General features: G+C 36.3%; 1 protein-coding gene across 17 annotated transcripts in view; it reads right to left on the reverse strand.

Moving 5' to 3' along the window:
• TRIP12 (thyroid hormone receptor interactor 12) overlaps positions 1 to 19534 on the reverse strand; it is a 135223-nt gene that overhangs the window by 22363 nt on the left and 93326 nt on the right. For 9 of the 17 annotated variants that reach the window (XM_032480425.1, XM_032480434.1, XM_032480433.1 and 6 more), the window contains 15 exons: positions 18024 to 18177; positions 16243 to 16471; positions 15798 to 15916; positions 13329 to 13536; positions 10902 to 11002; positions 10454 to 10628; positions 9173 to 9314; positions 8130 to 8321; positions 6605 to 6756; positions 4927 to 5099; positions 4423 to 4496; positions 4142 to 4341; positions 3349 to 3476; positions 1829 to 1980; positions 894 to 1036 (listed from right to left, as the gene is read on the reverse strand). In XM_032480425.1, the coding sequence (XP_032336316.1) occupies positions 894 to 1036; positions 1829 to 1980; positions 3349 to 3476; positions 4142 to 4341; positions 4423 to 4496; positions 4927 to 5099; positions 6605 to 6756; positions 8130 to 8321; positions 9173 to 9314; positions 10454 to 10628; positions 10902 to 11002; positions 13329 to 13536; positions 15798 to 15916; positions 16243 to 16471; positions 18024 to 18177 (2342 nt within the window). The remainder of the gene's footprint in view (positions 1 to 893; positions 1037 to 1828; positions 1981 to 3348; positions 3477 to 4141; positions 4342 to 4422; positions 4497 to 4926; positions 5100 to 6604; positions 6757 to 8129; positions 8322 to 9172; positions 9315 to 10453; positions 10629 to 10901; positions 11003 to 13328; positions 13537 to 15797; positions 15917 to 16242; positions 16472 to 18023; positions 18178 to 19534) is intronic. The other 8 variants (XM_032480435.1, XM_032480432.1, XM_032480428.1 and 5 more) reach the window with 3 other exon arrangements.

The raw sequence follows: 19534 nt of genomic DNA on the forward strand, positions 1-19534 counted from the left end.
AGTGAAGGCTAAATTTTAAAATACAATCACCACTTTACCAGGTTGCCAACCACCCCATTCCACATACACCCAAGTAACGGTTTTACTAAGTTCATTCTGGCACTTGTCAGTCACTCAAAACTGCCAAAAGGCTTATTTTCAAAGAAAGAACTTTGTAGTAACACAGGTCCTGCTGCCTCCTAACGTATGATTTTGGTATTTCTTGACACAGAGCTACCAAGAGCATTTCCTGTAATGGTCCATACGTTCAATATCTATCCTGTCCAATTCAGGTAGCCACGTGAGCACGTGGGTAGTGTGACTAAAAAACTCAATTTCTAATTTTCTTTCATTTTAATTCATCTAAATGTAAATATAGCCACATGTGGCTAGTGGCCACTGTATTCAACAGTTCTAGAGTCTCAGAAGATGAAGGCTGGGCCCAAATGGACTCAGAGAATCAACCAGCTCCATCTTTGGAGTCCAGTCCGATGACGGCAGAGGACTGAATCTCCTCAGACAAATATCCTTGTGTTTTTTCCTATTTCATATACAAACACACATACGATCAAGCAGACTGGCACTAGACCAGCTGCAGCTCACCTAGTCTGTTTCATCCCTTTTTCTTTCCATAAATTTCATTTCATTATTTTTTTATGGAGGCACTGGAGGTTGAACCCAAGACCTCGTGCATGCTAAGTATGTGCTCTGTCACCGAGCTATAACCGCCACCTTCACCTAGTCGGTTTGGATGCTAAATCTACACTATTAAGCAAGCTATGATCAAAAATGACAATGTTAACTCAACATATTTAAATAGGTTCACTAAAGACTATATTTTTGTATAGAAATAAATAAACACCAACACAGTGGTAACTCTCCCAAGGCCAACATTACAGAAGTGGGGGTCTTACCAGGTTTTTCCTAGCTCAGTGAGCCATGTTGGGATGTTTCCTGTCATGATGACTAAAGGGTCTTGAAGCTGCCTATTTGCTTTTGCTGTCAACTTACTGTTAATAAATTCACTAGTTGGGATAATCTCCTTGCACACTGCATTCTGTAAAATGTTAGGAAAAAAGTCTATTATGTAGTAAAATACTAGGATTTTATTCACTATCTCTTCTTTTATTCCCAAATATGTATACAGAGTGCCTAGATTTCACCCGCTGGTTTCCAACATATCTACACCTTCTCACTGTATGTTCCAACCCAAATGGCAATTTTAAAAAAAAAATGGCGGTACTGGAAATTGAACCCAGGACCTCGTGCATGCTAAGCACGTGCTGTACCACTGACCCGCACCCTTCCCACCACAATGGGAATTTTTACAGTGCATGGTTGAAACACCCTAACCCCCCACATACCACTGGCACCAGCTCTGGTGCCAACTGATGTAGCAGCTAATGTTTCACACAAGACCAACACTTTCATTCTTCCCTACATTCTGTAAGTACTGAAGATAGCATTCAACTTTTACTGGAGTTCTAATTAATATACATCTTAACTTAAAACAAATGAACTTTTAATTAAAAGTACCTAAGATTTTTTAACTATAATAAATTCACATTCAGTTTTTCATGTTGTAGCTTACTTTTATAAATTATAGCTAGAGAATATTTTACAAGTCTGCCAAGAGAACTAATCCAAGAACATGGTCCAGGAAAAAAAAGTTGTTCCCACTGATGAGTATACTGTACTTCACTGGGCTAGGATCCCTGCTGTTCAGCTGAATCACTGTTTCTGCTTCTAGTACAACAGGAAGTTGGTCAAGCAATAGACAGAAACTATGAGATTACATGCAATGAACAAGACATCAGGGAAAAATTAAAAACTAAGCAACATTACTTACATCATACAAATAATACCAGTATCGACTGATGGCATGTAAAACTCTTAAAAGAAGAATCACATCTAATGACGGGTCTTCAAAAGTTATATTTTCAGGTGGTGTGGGTATGAGGTAAACTTCTAAAGGATTTGATACTGATGGGCACACTCCATCTAGAGGGCAGGAGATCAAAGTTAAATGTTGATCAAAGTTAGAAAGGCGAAGCCAAAGGAGACAGTGTCATCTCATCACGCTTAAAATAGCAATCACAAGTGCTACTGAGATTTAACGCCTGGTATCTTATTAGTAGAGTACTGATAGCTTGAACATCTTTTTTTTCCTTTTTATCATACAGACAAATCATCCAGGCTTACAAATTCATTTTCCCTCCCATACCCACATATTACAAAGGAGAAAAACTGACTCCATTGCATTTCTCCTTTATGGCAGAAAAACAGCTAACAAAAAATGGCCAGAAAAGAGTAAAGACAGAATGTTGAAATTTAAGTTCACGTGTTACAGAAATTTCCTGGATTTTTCATATCCAGCTTAAAATGGCCATATAAGATAGACAAATACTCCCCAGTTGTACATCTGATCAAAGAGATTTGGTTATTTAATCCAAGGCTTAGGACGTGACAGACTGTGCCAGAATCTGCAATTCCTTTGGTTTTAGATTTCATAAAGTAACAGCGTTAAAAACACAAAAGAACAACAACAACAAAAAGTAAGGGATTGAAACTTTTGTCATTTACTTTTACCAAGCAAAGAAATTAAAAATCACAACACTATCACTGCATAAAAGAGAGGGCAAATTTTAATATCAAAAACATAGAAACATATCTCAAAATAAAGACCCTTTTATATAGAACAAACTCAGCTTTATGAAAAAAACAAAAAAACAAAACAAAACAAAAACAAACCTGCTACAATACCCTTATTTCTGTGGACCAGGGAAAATCTCATCACCACCAATCTCATCCCAATCCTGGGAAACCCCCAATAAAGGGGGTGGTCCCCAAGGAACACAGTCTAACGGTAAGACTTTGTTACTATCATATAAAAAAGAGGGGGAAGAAATGAGCAAAATTAGACTAAGGAAATACTCCAAAAGAAGGTAAGTCACTTGAGGGGGTACGACTACTTTCTGTAGTTATTACCTGGGAAAACTTTTTACTCCTATAATTGTTAGATCATACTATTATAGGGACAATAAAAATTAAGGGCCAATCTGCCAATGACCAGTCTCTTTAGTGAATATGTTCTACTAATGAATTTGTTTTAGCTTTCATGGAAGTATGAATTCTTCATAAGTTTTCCCCAATTTTCCTTCCGAATTTAATTTTGCAGATACTTAATTTTTCATTTTCTAGATATTAAAGTCAGGGGCTTAATTAAAAGCAACCAAACATTCGTAGTAATTTTTTTTATAAATTATATTAAAACATTTTACTACTAGATATAAATCACTCTTTTAAACCTTGAAGACAGGAAGACTACTGCCCCATGCAATCTGTTTTCCTCTTTACATATCAACTTACCATTCCATAACTCATCATGCTTTTTTGCATTTCTAGGGGATGTTTTTGTTGGAGCTGTTTGGGCTCTTCCTCTTTTACCACCAACACAATCTTTATTACTGTCTTCATCCTCCCTCACGGGTTTGTACCTAAAATAATAGGAGAGTATGTAAACCAAAAGTAGACTTTAAAATTGCAAATTATTCTACAAGGCCAAAGTGCAAGCCACAGACACCACTGAGTTACCAGAACAACTCTCTAAGGTCCATCCTATCTCTCCCTGGCTGTGGATGTGGAGAATTACCAATGAAGCTGCTTCCTAGAAAAGACCACCTAAAGACCACCATTCTAGGAGGGGCCCCCTCCTGGGGAGGCAGAGGATGGTTCTGAGAAGAATCATTCTCTTTAAATAAGTAGTAGACATTCATCAACAATGCAAGAGGCTGCACCCAAATGCCTCTGAAGGCTCAGAGATGCCAAACTTGGCCTATTACCTAAAGGAAAATTATGACATTATCTTAAGACATTTTTGTCTTACTCAAAGACTTGAAATCAAGCTACTAGAAAAGTAGATGCAAATTATTACTTATCACCCAAATATGTTTTCAAGTAGACTTAATGAGGAAGTTACACACACACACACACACACACACACACACGATGAAACATTTGTAGTGGTTTTTAATAGTAAAACATAGGATTTAGGGTCTCCTCTATGCACTCCTGATGCAAGCCAGTGAGTAACAGGAATTCCAAAACACACAAACAGTATCAATTCTGATGAAAAACCAAACAAAATCATTTTCAGACTTGCCATATTGTATGCGTTTTTGTCCAGATACCAGCCCTTCCTAGAGGATTGCTCTCATCATCAGTGGACTCCCTCTCATCTTCGGCCTGGATACTGAACTGCCGCACTGCCTGGTACACGGTCATGTTATACGGCAGCAAATGTTCTCCAATGTAAAACTGCAGCCTGTGTCTTACGTTGCCTGAATTTAAGAACTGAGCAGCCTAAACAAAGCAAAACAAAATCCATTTAAGCTATTGGCCCTGAACTTTATACATTAAAACATGGTGGGAATAGTACCTTACCAGAGACTCGTCTATTTCCTCATCAGAGCCGTCATCGTCACTGTCTTCATCATCTTCTCTTACTCTTCCATACCCTAAGGACCCAAAAACTCTGTTAAACTTCTAGCAATTTTATGTGGCAAACAAAAGTCTGCATATACTGGTTAAACTAACATATTCCTAGAAAAATCTGGTATATTCCATTTTGATCTAACATATTCCTGGAAAAACTTGTATATTACACTTTGATCTACAAAGCAGAAAGATCCAAGAAGACTGTCAGATACAAAATGTCATTTCTACTACAGTCCAACAGGATAAATTAGCTCATCACCCAGGTAAACAGTCAATACCTAAGAAGTTTAACATATTTCTACACACTACATATAAAATAAATGATAAGAACACAGTGTCCTGATGCTAGACAGAAGCAGCAATTAACAGGGAAATACATAGATAAAACCCCTTAACAGCAATTTCACCCCAAATGTACATATAAACACACAATACACATATAGAAAGTACCTCTAACTACAAGGTATCTCTCAATAGCTTGTACCAAAGCCAGGGGGTCAATCTTGACAGGTCCACCCTTCCACTGCTTCACGTTTGCACAGTCCGGATGTCTTTGTAACTGGCATTTTAACTGATGTGTGTTGAAAAATTTTAAAGCCTGTGATCCTCTGTTGAGAGAAAAGCTCAAGATAATTTGTGAAAAAAAAGTTATTCTATTATTTTCAAAATCAACATACATTAATTAATTAAAATAAAAGATAATACAAATTCTGCATTTTCTTGAGGTACAAAGCGGCACTTACCAGTTATGTAAATAGTAAAGCCAGCAATTCCAAGTTATTTAGCAAAAGTTATGATAAAACAAGAATAAAAGAGGATGTGTACACAGGAATATGAAAACATTAAATCAACACTGGATCTCTGTCCCACCATGAATCTATCTGAGCAGAAACACCTCACCACTGAATTGAATTACTCATCCGGAATAAAAATTTCTGAACTGTTTGAGAGCCCGCTCACTTCTGCAATATTTTGCCGTTGTTTTTAAACAGAATTTAGTTAGGCAAACAATAAACTCTTTTTTCCTTTCAAAGATTTCAGCTACAAAATTACTTTAAAAACTAACCTTTAAATTTTACTTTGCTGTATTTTTTTGAATGAAGCAGTTTAATAGCTATAAAGTCTAGACCTGGTAATATTTAATTGCTTGCTTCTGGCAAGAAAAGGGCTGACAAGAGTAAGATACAGAGAAGTTTAAACTGAGGTTATCTACAAGGTTTCATAAAGCATGCAAATAAGAGAATGGGAAAGACTATTCCATCATACTGATATACACATTTAAATATGCTATTTTATACCAATTTAGACAGAAATGGAAAACTTCATGTTTTCTCAAACACAGTTGAAAGTGTCCCCTTATTTCATAAAAGCTTCTAAGATAGCACAGCAATTAAAACTAAATATCACTCTACATTAAATTTCAAAGCAGAAAAAACCTAGTACACACTAATCACTTTATTAGTCAATAATGCATATTGTTTTTAATTCAATCAAAATTATTAGAAGTCTTTAAAACAACCAGATTTTATTTTTTTAAAACCAAACTGATTTTTTATTTTTAAGATGGCTAGTCATTAATATTTCAGAAGCTTATAACATTCTGTAAAAACAATGAACTTAGTGAATTCTTTCTGTAGCACTCCTTGAGTCCTACAAAACTACTATATTATAGAAAAAAGTTTTATTAAAACAGTAAAATTTCAAAATAAAAACTTGTTTGTTAAAACCCATCAAAATACAAACGTCACATATAAAATTACATTATTGCACAGAATGTAAATATTTTATTATCCATTCGTCTACAAAATTCTCAGGTAAAAGCTTTATATATATAAGAGTGTATCAATTTAAGGAAAACTACACCTATTGTAACTTGCCAACATAGTCACCAGGCTTTATATTTTCAAAATATATTTAAGACACAGGGTGTGATTTTAAAGAACTAAAATTGCAGGGTGTGATTTTAGAAGTATTTGATTCACTTCTCAGAATATTTAATTTCTTTAGTCCTTTTAGATGAAGGTTCTTCGAGCAGATCAAGATGTTAGAAGACCTCTTGCCACTTTACCTCGACAAAATGTAAGCCTAAAGGCCCCTGGCAAGGGCACACCTAGGCAGTGATCCTTACCTGCCTCCTGTCCCATTCCCACTGGGAAAGTCATGCACTTTGACTGGAAATTGTTCCATCTGGCTGAGGCAGTTGTTCATCTTGTGAACTAATGCCAACAAAGGTGCATTACCCACTGGTTCTACTCTTCCAATGGGCTCTTCTCCAGGAAGCTGAAGTTATAAATAAACCAACATTAAGCAAGGCCTCGTGAAAATGGAACACTCAACAAGAAACTTCAACAGGCATTTTTCACAAGAGATCTATTTTATCTTTTTTCTGATGGATTTGGTTAGAAGAATGTTTAAAAAGAAATTGTTTCAATAAAGACACTCTTTTTGCACAGGCCCACAATCCCGTATTTCCAATTCCTAAGTCCAAAAGGCTTCAAAACACAACTAATTTGGTGGCAAAATCTGACTCAGACAGACACAAGGCCATCTGCAGTCTTTATTTACTTATATTTAGTAGAAATATTCATGTTTTGCTGTAAAAACTGTTTAATGTGTATGGAGTACTATTCAGAATCCACTGGGGATAGCAGGTGACATGTGGTATACACACTATACGGCAGAACTCGTGAAAACCCATCCAGCCCCAAGGAGTTTCAGATAAGAGATTACAGACCTGTTCACAGTTGTAAGCACAGTATAAAACTATATCCAATACTGCTACACACCTAATGACTCTCAAATAAAAACCAGTTCTGCTTTAGGCAGCCCCACAAGTTAAAACACTACAAGCAGTACTCAAATGCCTGCAGACACAATTTCATTAACACACAGGAGAGCTGCCCTTAGCCCTGCTACACAGATGATCCTGAGAAAGTTCTTAAGTTAGTGTAAACAAGTAGAATGACGGTGAGTCGACAGTGTCCAGACTGCCCTCCTGCTGTCACAGTGAGAGCAGTGAAGCTGTTCTGTGTCTTCTGGTCTCATAATCCACATTATAAAGGGAGACTAAGTGCTCTCCAGTGAAATTGTTAGTACTGTGTTTCACATACAAAAAAGAAATGTGTACGTCTACCCTATCTTGTATCTATAGTTGTATTATGTCTACTGTATTCCCCTAAAAAACCCCTGCAAACTGCAATATGTTTAAAAGCAAATATTAAGAAAAAAATATATTCACAGGTGAGAAACCATTACCTGCTTGTCTTAAAGAAGAACAAAGATTCGAGATACATCGACAACAGAATAGGCACTTCCTTCATTAAATCACCATTCTGTTGTTTTACTATTTACCTAATATAAAAAAACCAAGGAATCCAACTGTGTATTATAAGCAAGTTAAAAGCTTTACCTCAATTTCTTGACCAAACTACTTGAAATTACTAGTAGGATGAAAATACACACATTAGCGAACAGTGATTTTCGGGGTTAACTAGGTTTATTTACTAATTTATTTTCTTTTTAGAGGAGGCATCAGCAACTGAACCCAGCACCTTGTACAAGCTAGGCATGCATCCTACCACTTGAGCCGTACCCTTCCCCTAGCGAACATTGATTTTTAAAAGACACACAGGCATTTTTGTTAGATAACTTACTGGAGAAGAAAAAAAGACATGGAGGAATCTCTTTAATCTGATCTCTCTGCTCACAGCATCCTTTTCACTTTTAGATGTCAAATACAGCAACAGTTGTTTCACAAATCCGCTATGCTGGATTTCAAATGACGAAACATCTGATTCTGAGACTATGCTACGGATTTCTACAAGGCACTCAGCTCCACCATCCACCTGAAAGAGTTGAAAAATTATTTCCATATTGATTTTAAGAGCCCTTAGTAAATGCAAAATTCTCATTTCCCCCAAAGCAATCAGATACTCTTAACAACTTTAAAAAAGAAGATAGGGACAGGTAGTGCATTCTTGGTAAATCCTGGAGAAGTATCATCTTACATACATATACATTCACAAAATGTTATTTATTTCATGACAGAAAACCAGTGTCCATACTAACATAAAAAACCTTCATATTCAACCAATGTAGTTTCATTAAAAAAAAAAAAGACAAAGCATGAGAAAATGAATTGAGGAATAAAGAGCTATAATACCAAAATGAAAAGCTATAACAAAAGTTCAAGGTATGGCTTTCAATTAGCACATTTAAGGTCCAAATGAAATGGAAATATTTTGGAAAACATGTACTACTCAAATGACTCAAAGTATATAAAAAATGTAAAAAGACTAAGAACCAGATGAAACACAAAAGGCTTATTAAACCTCTCCCGCCGCTGACTATCCGGCCAAAGGGGACAAGGCGTTAAGGAGGACCCTACCAACGCGAGTACCTGTAGCTGAAGAGGACCTAGAGAAGAGGTGTGCTTGAGGGACATTTCTGAAATCTCTTCATTTGTCAAGAAACGTGGGAGGTGAAGGAACGATAGCCAAAGATCAGATTTCTAGCACATTTAATGATAAAATGAGGAGGCACAAAAGTCAAGGGACAAGTTAAAGAAATGTTGGTGCTGAAGGTACATGTCTGGCTAAAAAGTGGATCTCAGATAGCTCAATCCATGGACAGCTAGAGTCGCCAAGGAGAGAAAGAGCAGGACGAGTCGCCAGAGAGAAAAGGGGCGGCCGGGTACCTGGAGGCCAAGCTGCTGGGCTGCAGCGCACAGTCTCTGCAGGACGTTCAGCGCGGGGTTGCTTCCGTCCATGTTCTCAGAGCTGAAATACCGCTCTACAAATTTATGCGCCTGCTCTTTAATCCAACCTTTGATTTTTTCTCTGCAAGAAGGAAAAAGATATTAAAGTCTCAGTGTGCAAAGACAGAGTTTCAATTTAACTTCTGATCAAAGGCAAATAGTTGCTACATTTAAAATCTTTTTTGGCTTATGCTTATAGACCAATAAATTCAGATTCCACATTAACCCAATTAAGTTTCAGTTTGAACATGGGCTACGATGTACCTAGAGAAATGCACAGGTACTGTGCACATTTCAGGTCATTACATGAAGACCAAAGGAAAAGCTCTCACTTCTTGGGGCTCTACAACCCAACAGTTTCCTAACTGTCACCTGAAAGCAAGTTTACATGACTGCTTTCTGAAGTTTCTGCATTGTCTTTACCTGTGCTCCATGGAGAGCTAAAGAACTGTAGGCCAGAGGCATGCGCCTGTAAGTACACAGCAAGCTGTGACAACTGAAACCTCTGTGTTTAAATGACAAATTCTGATGGCGTCAGAAATGCATTTGCTTAGCTATTTTTATTAACTGAAATTCAGAACCACCAACCAACCAAAGCAATCAATCAAAGAGCCTGTGGTCTTTCCCAATGGAATTTGATTTTTAAAAATTTATTTGCAGAGGAAGTAATCCTTGTTAGTATGTTACTCCAGAGCCAAGACAAAATAAAACTATCCTCAAGGATTTTTTAAAAATGCTTTTTAAAGCCATAAATTAGTGTGAAAGTTTGGATGACAGAATTCAGTTTCCAAAAAATGGTTTTCTACCCTAAGATCCTTAAGTTCCCCTGTAAAGGGCAGAGGAGGTATCATAAAAGAACGGGTGTGCACATGTGTGCATGCGTGTGTGTGTGCGCACGTGTGTGCAGAAAATACAGCAGTTCTCCCTTGTCTGGGACCAAAGGAACAGGTTCAATGGGAAACATACTTGTTTGGTTTTGAACATACACAACTCCCAACTGGAGAGGCTGAAAGGAATTTTCAGCTGTAAGACTGGATGCAGGATAAAGCCAGACACAGGGTTCAAGAACTGAGACTGTACCCCATCCTTGAGCTGTGCCGCTTCTAAGCACAAAGACCTGGGGCCATGTTTTATCTCCACAGGAATAAAAGTACTGACTGAAATCATGTAAAGTTTTTCTAACCTGAGAACAGAAGTAATACAGAATGCCCCCCACCTCACCTATTATTGGATATGGTGTCCTTTGAGGCGGCCCTGGCAAGACCACTAACTCCCGCTGTTCGCGCTGGTTCGATGTTGTTGCTGTTGGACTGTGCACTTAACCTTCCCCATGTTTTTGGATTCAAGCTTGCCAGGAAAGAAGATTTAGGTGACTGAGTAGTCGTGGGGCTTTTAGCTTTGAAAAGAAAAGAGAATGATGGTTAAATTACTTTAGCATAACTGATGAAAACCAACTGAATTTTAAGATTCTCACTCTTTTAATAGATTAATTAATCAGCTGAAAGACCTAGTAACACTGGGAATTCAGGAAACTCAGGCAATGCAGATACCTTAAGGAAACTCAGGAAACTTCAAAGTTATCAGCAGTTTTAATGACGTACGTATCTTTAACTGCTACCATCTTTCTCTTTACCTCCCTACAGTTTTATCAAAAAAAAAAAAAAATTACCTTGATTGTCTACTTTGTCATCATCTCTTGGAGGTGAATACTTCGGCCTTCTTGACCCTCGTTTTGGCAGTCGTTTTCTCTTTAGAACATCACTTAATCGACTATCACACAGAAAAACACGAGATAAATTTGGAATGACCATGATTTAGTATGATCACTCATTTAAATACAAGCTAAAATGACAGGAAAAAATGAGCTACAAAAATACTGTCACAAGAGTATTTTTCATTTAGTGATTATTTAATGCCAGCTCTGCACCAGTCTTGTTCTAGAGGTGCAAAGACACAGAAAATGATTAGTTCAGAAAACAGCTGGCTACTTGACTACACTGAACTAGTAAAAACAAAACCAAATAAACAGACTATTTCATTAATCCTATGTTAAACTGCACTATAAAATATAGTAAATACATAAAGTATACAAAACAAATATACAATACAAAGAAGCAATATTGAAAAGAACTATGCAATCACAGACTAGAATATATTAAATTTGAATACCGTATTTCTTCCCTAACCTAAATGACAGTAAGTAAAATATACATAGTATTGAGTGTTAATATTATCAAAATACTTTCCAATACTACCCAAAGTAATTTCATGGTATGTAATGGCAACATACTAAATTAATACATTTATAAATACTTTCCTTAAAAATAAAAATTATCTATAAGCAAATACAGCCAAGTGATAGTGTGAATAACCTATTTTGAATTAGAATATATGAAACAGAACAAACTTAGCCTTTGTGTACATTTTTCACTATTCTTAACAACACTAGAAATAGTTTGGAATACCATTCTTCGAATAACAAAGCTACATAAGACGAAAAAAGTTCTGTTTCAGTTGGTCTTTGACCCAAGTAAGAAAAATTTTGATACAAAAGTTTTAGTCTTCCAACATCTGACGGGTCTAATTAAAACACTTAATAACGTGTTCAAATATACCTGAAAATCAGGACGAACGAGCTTTCAAAGAATAAACTTAAAATATGATTAAACAATTCCACCTTTACAAATTTATATAAACTTTTCATTTGAAACCGTATGAAGAGAAAAGGAACCACTTAAAACTCTGCAAGTATTTTTAAGAAAAAGATCCTTTCCTCCTTCTTTCCTCCTCTTTCTGATTATAGTCAGAATCTATAATCAAATCTAATTCCTTAAAGTGCTCAAAAATGCATCTGTCTGAGCTGCATTACATTTTTCTGAGCATCTATGATACATCTCAGGCACCATGCATGCCTGTGCTACATAGTAAAACCCTGCAATAACTTAAGGCTATTGCAGCAGCTGGGTGAGGGAGTGAGGCTAGGGAGGAAGGAGAGAGGCGGGCAAGGCTGGGGGGGAACTGACAAGACAAATCCAACTTGAGGACAGGGAAGGTGGGGAGTACCTGGTATTCTCTAGGTCCGAATTTCTTGGATTGAGCCCATGACATGGTGTCACCTAGATCCAGCAGCTTCCTAAAGTAACAATTACTATGCCAGAAGTCCCAGAATTGCCGAAATTTTATTTAAACCAGAGTGGAAGACCACCACCAGGGGGCACCAAAAGCAGCTGGGATCCTGAGCTCGCTCAGTTTCACAGAACATGCCACCTTGCAGTTTACAAGATTAAATTTTTGGATCCAACTTACCAAGATCTACTTTTCAGCTTAAAAGGAGTTAAAAAGAAGTATTACACTGAGTACATTATGAATTTCAGAACTGAGTTTGGTTCATCATGTACTGTTCAGATAGCAATATTAAGTTTCTAACATCAAAGAAACAAAAACACTTTTAGAGTGTGATTTGTTTTAACACAACAAAATGAAAACCAGCACCAGGGTCTGGTAATCATCTCAGCAGTACAGTACAACAGAGATTAAAAACAAAAAAAAAAGAGGTGGAAGCAGTGAATTTTCTTTAAGAACTCCCATTTTCCTTTATTAAGAGCAAAGCTCCTATTTCCCAGTTAAAGATAAATGGGAAATCAGTTTTTTCCTTTACATTCTGAAAACTCCAATTTTTAATATTTTTCACTATATCAATATGTGGATGTCTCGAAGTTGGTATGCATGCTGCAATACAGTAAATAATCACAAGATTATGGAAAAAGAAATGAGAGCTCAAATCCTTCATCTGTAAAGTAAGTATGTGACACTATGCAAGTAATTTAGCTTCTTTAAGCTTTAATTCCCTTGTACGCCAACAGAAATACCATGTATCTCTCATGGTTCCTAAACATGCCTCGATACAACAGGTTTCCAATAAATGTTTAGTTAGTTGTCTTCACTTTCCCACCACATATCTAACAAAGCATCAATGGAAAATAGAAAATGTATGCTCTCCATAATATTTTACCATTTAATTCCCTGTGTGAGACTCCGGCACCAGGGCAGAGTTAAAGGCAAAGCGCACAAAAATGAGTGCAAAACTCTGACTCACCCTTGAGGGCTCAGATCTAAAGAATCATCTCTGCTGTGCTGCAAGCTGGGGGACCCCAAGTCAGCCACGGCATTAGTGGCAGCCGTGGCTGTTCCACTGCTGACTGATGTTGTGGACCCCAAGGATCCTGAGCCATTCGTACATGCCTTTGGTGGACTTGTCAACAAAGACTCCGATTCTGCTAAGTGTTTTACTTGATGCATTACACCTATACAGAAGAGAGATTAAAAAATGTGTTAATCAGGACTGCCTGCCCACCATTACAAGATCCCTAAATGCCAACAGTGATTTACAAGGAATAAATAAAAAGTACCCAGCAAAGAGTAAAATAACTTTAGGTATTAGGGTTTTCAACTTGATTCCATTCAGAAAGTAGTAAGCAAATTCAAAATTAAAGATATTTATACTGAATGTCTTCCAATATTCAAAACCTGATCATAGGGTAGTTAATGGGGTCAGAAGTCCTACTAGAAATTTAAAATACCCATTATAAAAACAATAAGCAGTTACAGAAATGCAGTGCACCTGTGGCTTGATAAAGGAGGGAAAAAGACCTAAAATCATTAACTTCAAATGCTATGAGACAAGATCATAATAACACTGCTGCCAAAAGAGACCACCAGCTATTGAAGGATGGTGATTTTCACATCCTTGGAGGTATATGACGAGAACGGAACTGTAACTGACAAGGCAGGGGTTTTTATCTGGGCTAGAATCAAGGGAGGATGTATATGAGGGGAGGGGGAAAATATGAAAGTGTCTGAGTATCAGTATGTAAACCATATACAAATCAGTGTGTCTGAATCTATGTGAGTGCATATTTACACATTCACATTTTTTTTTTGGGGGAAGGAGTCCAGAGCTTCCCATTAGATTCTTTAGAAAAAGAGAAAAAAAAAAAATTCTGAATGAATTCAAGTATCAGGCATTTGTTCCAAAAGTGTTCCTTACAGCAATCATATGCCAACTGAGTGCTAGGCACTCAGGATATGGTCACATCAAAGAAAAACAGATTCAGGGGGCACTTAGTAACTAAATGGGAAAGAGATATTTTATAAGAAATTACAAATAAAGAGTGAACTGCTTATAAGAAAGCAAATACAGTGCTGTTGGAGCATACAGTAGGTGGGGTCTAACAGAATCTAGAAGATAGGCAAGATCTTCAGGAATAAGTGACACTTGAGTGGAACCTGAAAGAAGAGCAAAATGAGCCAAATGCAAAGGAGAAGAACCAATCTAGATTCCTCCATAAGCTTCATAACGTACATGCTAAGCAAATATTTGGGGGTGGGAAATTCAGTCTGATGGCACAGTTAATTCCATGAACGTTTAAAAGAAAAGACTGATTCTGATATACTTCCATATCAGAAGGCAACTAAAAGCAAACAACAAAAATAGAATACCGAAAACAAAACATGGAATGCAAAATGCAAGATAATCTAGGGTAAAAATAAGAATACATATCAAGTGTTTATGTGAGCACGGAAAATGTACATACATCTGATTTGTTAACCATAGTTATTATCTTATCTCTAGGAAATGGACAAAGTTTGCCTTCTATTTCATATGCAGTGTTGGATATTTTGAAAATTCATTTGTTATTTGAGCAGAATAATAAACAGTGAAAACTTCTTTCCATTTGATCCAATACTATTATACTAGTATGTCTATTACATTCTGAAGATATAAAGACAAACAAATCCAGCATAAGAAAAAGCGATCAAAAGAATGGAAAACAGATCCATATGCATAAAGAACTAGGATTGTTTGCTAAGACTAAAGATAAAGCCAAGTATTACAACATGGGAAAATTATTTTCTGTATCCTCACAAGACCAAAGTATCCTAAAAGACCCATAAACAGATTTCTATTGATAAGAAAGAACTTCTTTTAATATCTTGGCAACTTTGAAAAGGATAAAACACCTGAACGAGTGATAGTCTCATCTTTGAGGTCAAGAGGAGAATGGAAAAGGAACATGTCCCCTAGGCTGATTTCGACATTCAAGTTCCTCAAATTGGACGACTAGACCAATTGCATTCTGAAAATTATTCCAGGCCTTAAAATAGTCCATTATCTACACAATGAAGTAAAAAATAATCCCTTTTACAACCACTGTGATCTACTAATAGGATTCATTAGGAAAGAAAGTGACCTCTGACTTTTTCAAAGACTCTTTGTGGGCAAGTGTATATTACCAGCATAAAAAGAAAAGTCAAGGATTGCTTCTGGGCTGTAAATACTCAAATCATTGAAAGTTACTAAGTGTTCATCAATTTACAGTGAATCTCACATAATCTGTAATGAGATTTATAAAAGATGCACTATATGTACTTGAACTGTAGGCATGCAAATTTTATACAAAAGTAACAGTTTAAATTTTGTTCTATAGAGTGTAACTATACATTTACTGAAATACTATTTAGGCTAAAAGATTAAACATGAATTAATTCTCATAAAGGGCATTACCTTCTCTTCTGAAGTAAACACTAAAAATATCAGGTAACTTCTGCATTAAGATCTCTGCCATTTGAAGGGCGCCAACCACTATCTTCAGGTCTTGACTTGATAGCATGGAAGCAATGTGACTGAAAAAAGAAAGTGTTTGTACATAAAGCATTTGTCTGAATCTGACAGTCACTGTGCGCCGTACTACTTTAAACTTGAAAGCAAAATATTTTAATTATGAAACCAGTTCACTAAAATAAGAATTTTTCTTAAACGCTCAACTTTTCCATTTAATTTATTCTCTATCAAAGGTGTTTGTGAGTATAGAAAGGCAACAAAGGGCTCAAGACACTCCAAATAAACTGTCTGATGCATATTTTTTTTTATACTGTTTCTCTAGAGATCTCTGAAATGGCTTGCAAAGACTTGGATTTCTAAAATGTTTTCACCTCTTTCATGAACACACCTTGAAACAGCATGATTTTTCAGGACATCCTTTAGAAGTTCAGCATCCGCGAAATAAATTATCCTAAGAATTGCTCTAAGGCACTTATGTCTGACCGCAGGTCCTGCTGAGGAACTATACACTTCATAAAGAACACCAAATAACGTCTTAATAAAAGACTTAGCCAGTTCCGGATCCTCTTTCATAAGCTGTGCTCGAGCATCATCCTTCTTTAATTCTGAATATCCACCTGTAATAAAAAATGTAGCATCCTAAAATTACAGACTTCAGAAACACAACAGAATAAGTATCATAAAGCGTTCAAGCTGATGTAATTATCTGAAATGCCATAAAAACTTTTTGGTTAGAAAACAAATTAACTTATCTACTGTGATCAACTTGGGTCTATAAAGATGCCAAAAACAGCATTAAGACAAATTTTAGCCAGCTAAAGAACCACTAACCATTCTGACCAGTTGAAAAGAACAAGGCACCACTACACAGTACCTCTTATTTTTACTAATATACGTTTCACAAAATGTTGGGGACTTTCCAGTATTAACTAGCTAAACTACTGGTAAGAACTACAGAGTTCAAGAAATGAACAGTGAGTATTTAGTAAGAAACTGTGGAAAAACAAGAGTGACCTGTCACTTTGCTTAGGGGGAATAAAGTGTGGGGGAAAGGTAACTGATGAAAAGCACTAGATCAGGGGTTGGCAATGAATGGTCTGAAGGCCTACTCCAGCCCCGCACCTACTTCTGTAAATAAATTTTACTGGAACACAACCACATACATTTGTTTACATACTGCATATGGCTGTTTGGGGGCTATACAGCAGTGCTGAATACACAGACTGCATGGCCTGCAAAGCTTAAAATATTTATCATCCGGCCCTTTTCTGAAAAAGTGCTGGCCCTTGCACTCTAAACTAGTACAAAAGAAACAAACTAAATCCCTCAGGAAAGGAACAAACAACAGAAACTTGGGGCGAAAAATCACAATCACCTGTTTTTCATTAGTTAAGAGAATTTTGGTAGGAAAGTTTAAAATAAAAGGTTGGAAAGAACTAATCTGATGGGGTGTGAGTGGATCCAAAGGCAGAATGGGGATAAAAGGATCAGATTCAAAAACTGCATGGGCTGCAGAGAACAGGTGGCTGCCAGAGCAGAGAGGGGTGGGGAGAGGAGAAAAATAGGTGAGAGAGATTAAGTCGTAGAGTAAATGAGTCACAGGGACAAAACGTACAGTGTGGGGAATACAGTCAGTAACTATGTAATACCTTTGGTGACAGATCATAAGTAGACTTAACCATGGTGATCATTTTGAAATGTACAGAAATGCTCAATCACTACGTTGTATTATAGGAGCTTACATGCGAAAGTTCTAATAAAAAAATAGTTTTCTATTTCTTTAATTTTGTATCTGTATGAGATGATGGATATCCACTAAACTTATGTGATAATCATTTCATGAGGTACGTAAGGTAAATCATTATGCTACACACCTTAAACTTACATAGTGCTGTGTCAGTTATATCCCAATAAAACTGGAAGGGAAAAAAAAACGCACGGGACAATTCTGACTGAAGTCCAGTACGCTGCAAATCACTCAAGTAGAAAAATCATAAGGAAGATACCAGTTAAGCAGTATTTGCTCATTTCTCTATTAAAGCATTAAAAACAATTACTACTATGTAACTACCTTAAGCCTAATGAAAACACTTGATAAAACAATTATTTTTATTGCAAATATAACTTACAAGACAGCACAGGACTACTTTTAACTCAAAAGGTACTTACTAGTGTTAGTATTGGCTAAGGGGTTAGGTTTTCTCTGAATGGCACGTGCTGTTCCCGTGTCCTCATTGATTTGCTGCATAGAATTAAAATCAATAGTATAAACTCGTCCCAGAGTGGACAAGCTTATCTCATCCTCACCGACCTGATGGGCTGCCTGAGAGCAAAGAGAGAGAAACCTTGAATATAAACATGGAGAAATTTATTAACTTAAGACACAGTGGGGACCCTCCATAAATGCTAACTTACTTATTTATTTCATCAGATTTTAGATAGTGAAGTAATAAAATAAGGAAATTTTAATAGTGTGAGTGTGGCAAAACTCATTTATTCAACATACCCTTTTAAATTACACACAAATATATACCACAGGACCCATCAGGTCCCCAGAGACAAATACAGGTAAAATCCTGATGAGAGATCCAGTCATGGAGAATCACTGACATGAAGGAAACATTACTTGTGTTAAGAAGGTCTTTAAGACATTGCTGATAGAAAAAAATGTGTTATCCACAAATCTTAGCATCTAATTCTTAGGTTAGTGATATTTACATCATGGATTCCTAGCAACCCAACAAAATCCTCTTTTAAACAAGATGATTCTATAAAACTATCCTTAGGTAAACAAAAAAGACTTTACATTTAAATGATGCTCTAAGACTGAAAGGGACACAAATGGAATTAAAGAAAGTAATCCCTAGGGGTGGCATGCATCACACAGTACATATCTCAAACAAGACAGTGTGAGTAACACTGTTTGCTTGATTTTAGACAGCCTAAAAAAGTGACAAAATAATCATTCTTATAATAGTCCAATCTATGAAACTCCTTGGTTGAATGAAAAGGAAATACAGAATCATAAACTAATAGTGAAAATGCAATTATCAGGAAAATGCTAAAAAGAAGGTGGCTGAGTGTTAGAGAATGCGACCTGCTTACACACTAAGGCTGATGAAGCACAGACAACCAGTCAGTTCACTTCCTCATAACACCTGGCTCTGAATTTAGAGCTCTTATTTTCGTAAGAACTTCTGATCTTGTAACTTAAGTCAGTGGTTTCAAAGTTTTTCAAAAATCCATTTTTAGAAGCTAACTAGTAGAAGGTACCTTAAAGAAAAATGTCTATTTAACTGTAACGTTCAAAAAGTCCTAATAGCAGGTGAGGGGTGGGAAGAGATAGACTGGGATTTCAAAATTGTAGAATAGATAGACAAGATTATACTGCATAGCACAGAGAAATATATACAAGATCTTATGGTAGCTCACAGAGAAAGGAATGTGACAATGAATATATATATGTTCATGTGTAATTGAAATATTGTGCTCTACACTGGAATTTGACACATTGTAAAATGATTATAAATCAATAAAAAAAATTAATCTCATACACGGAAACATTAGTAAATGATGCATGGCATCTCAAATAATGCAGTTACCAACACTTCCTAAACCAGGGCAAATATTTTCCTGACCTGAGAAAATTTTGAAATATTTCAGTGCAAAAACTTTAATAT

This window comes from Camelus ferus, chromosome 5 (genome assembly GCF_009834535.1).
Source record: "Camelus ferus isolate YT-003-E chromosome 5, BCGSAC_Cfer_1.0, whole genome shotgun sequence".
In the NCBI taxonomy this organism is placed as follows: domain Eukaryota; kingdom Metazoa; phylum Chordata; class Mammalia; order Artiodactyla; family Camelidae; genus Camelus; species Camelus ferus.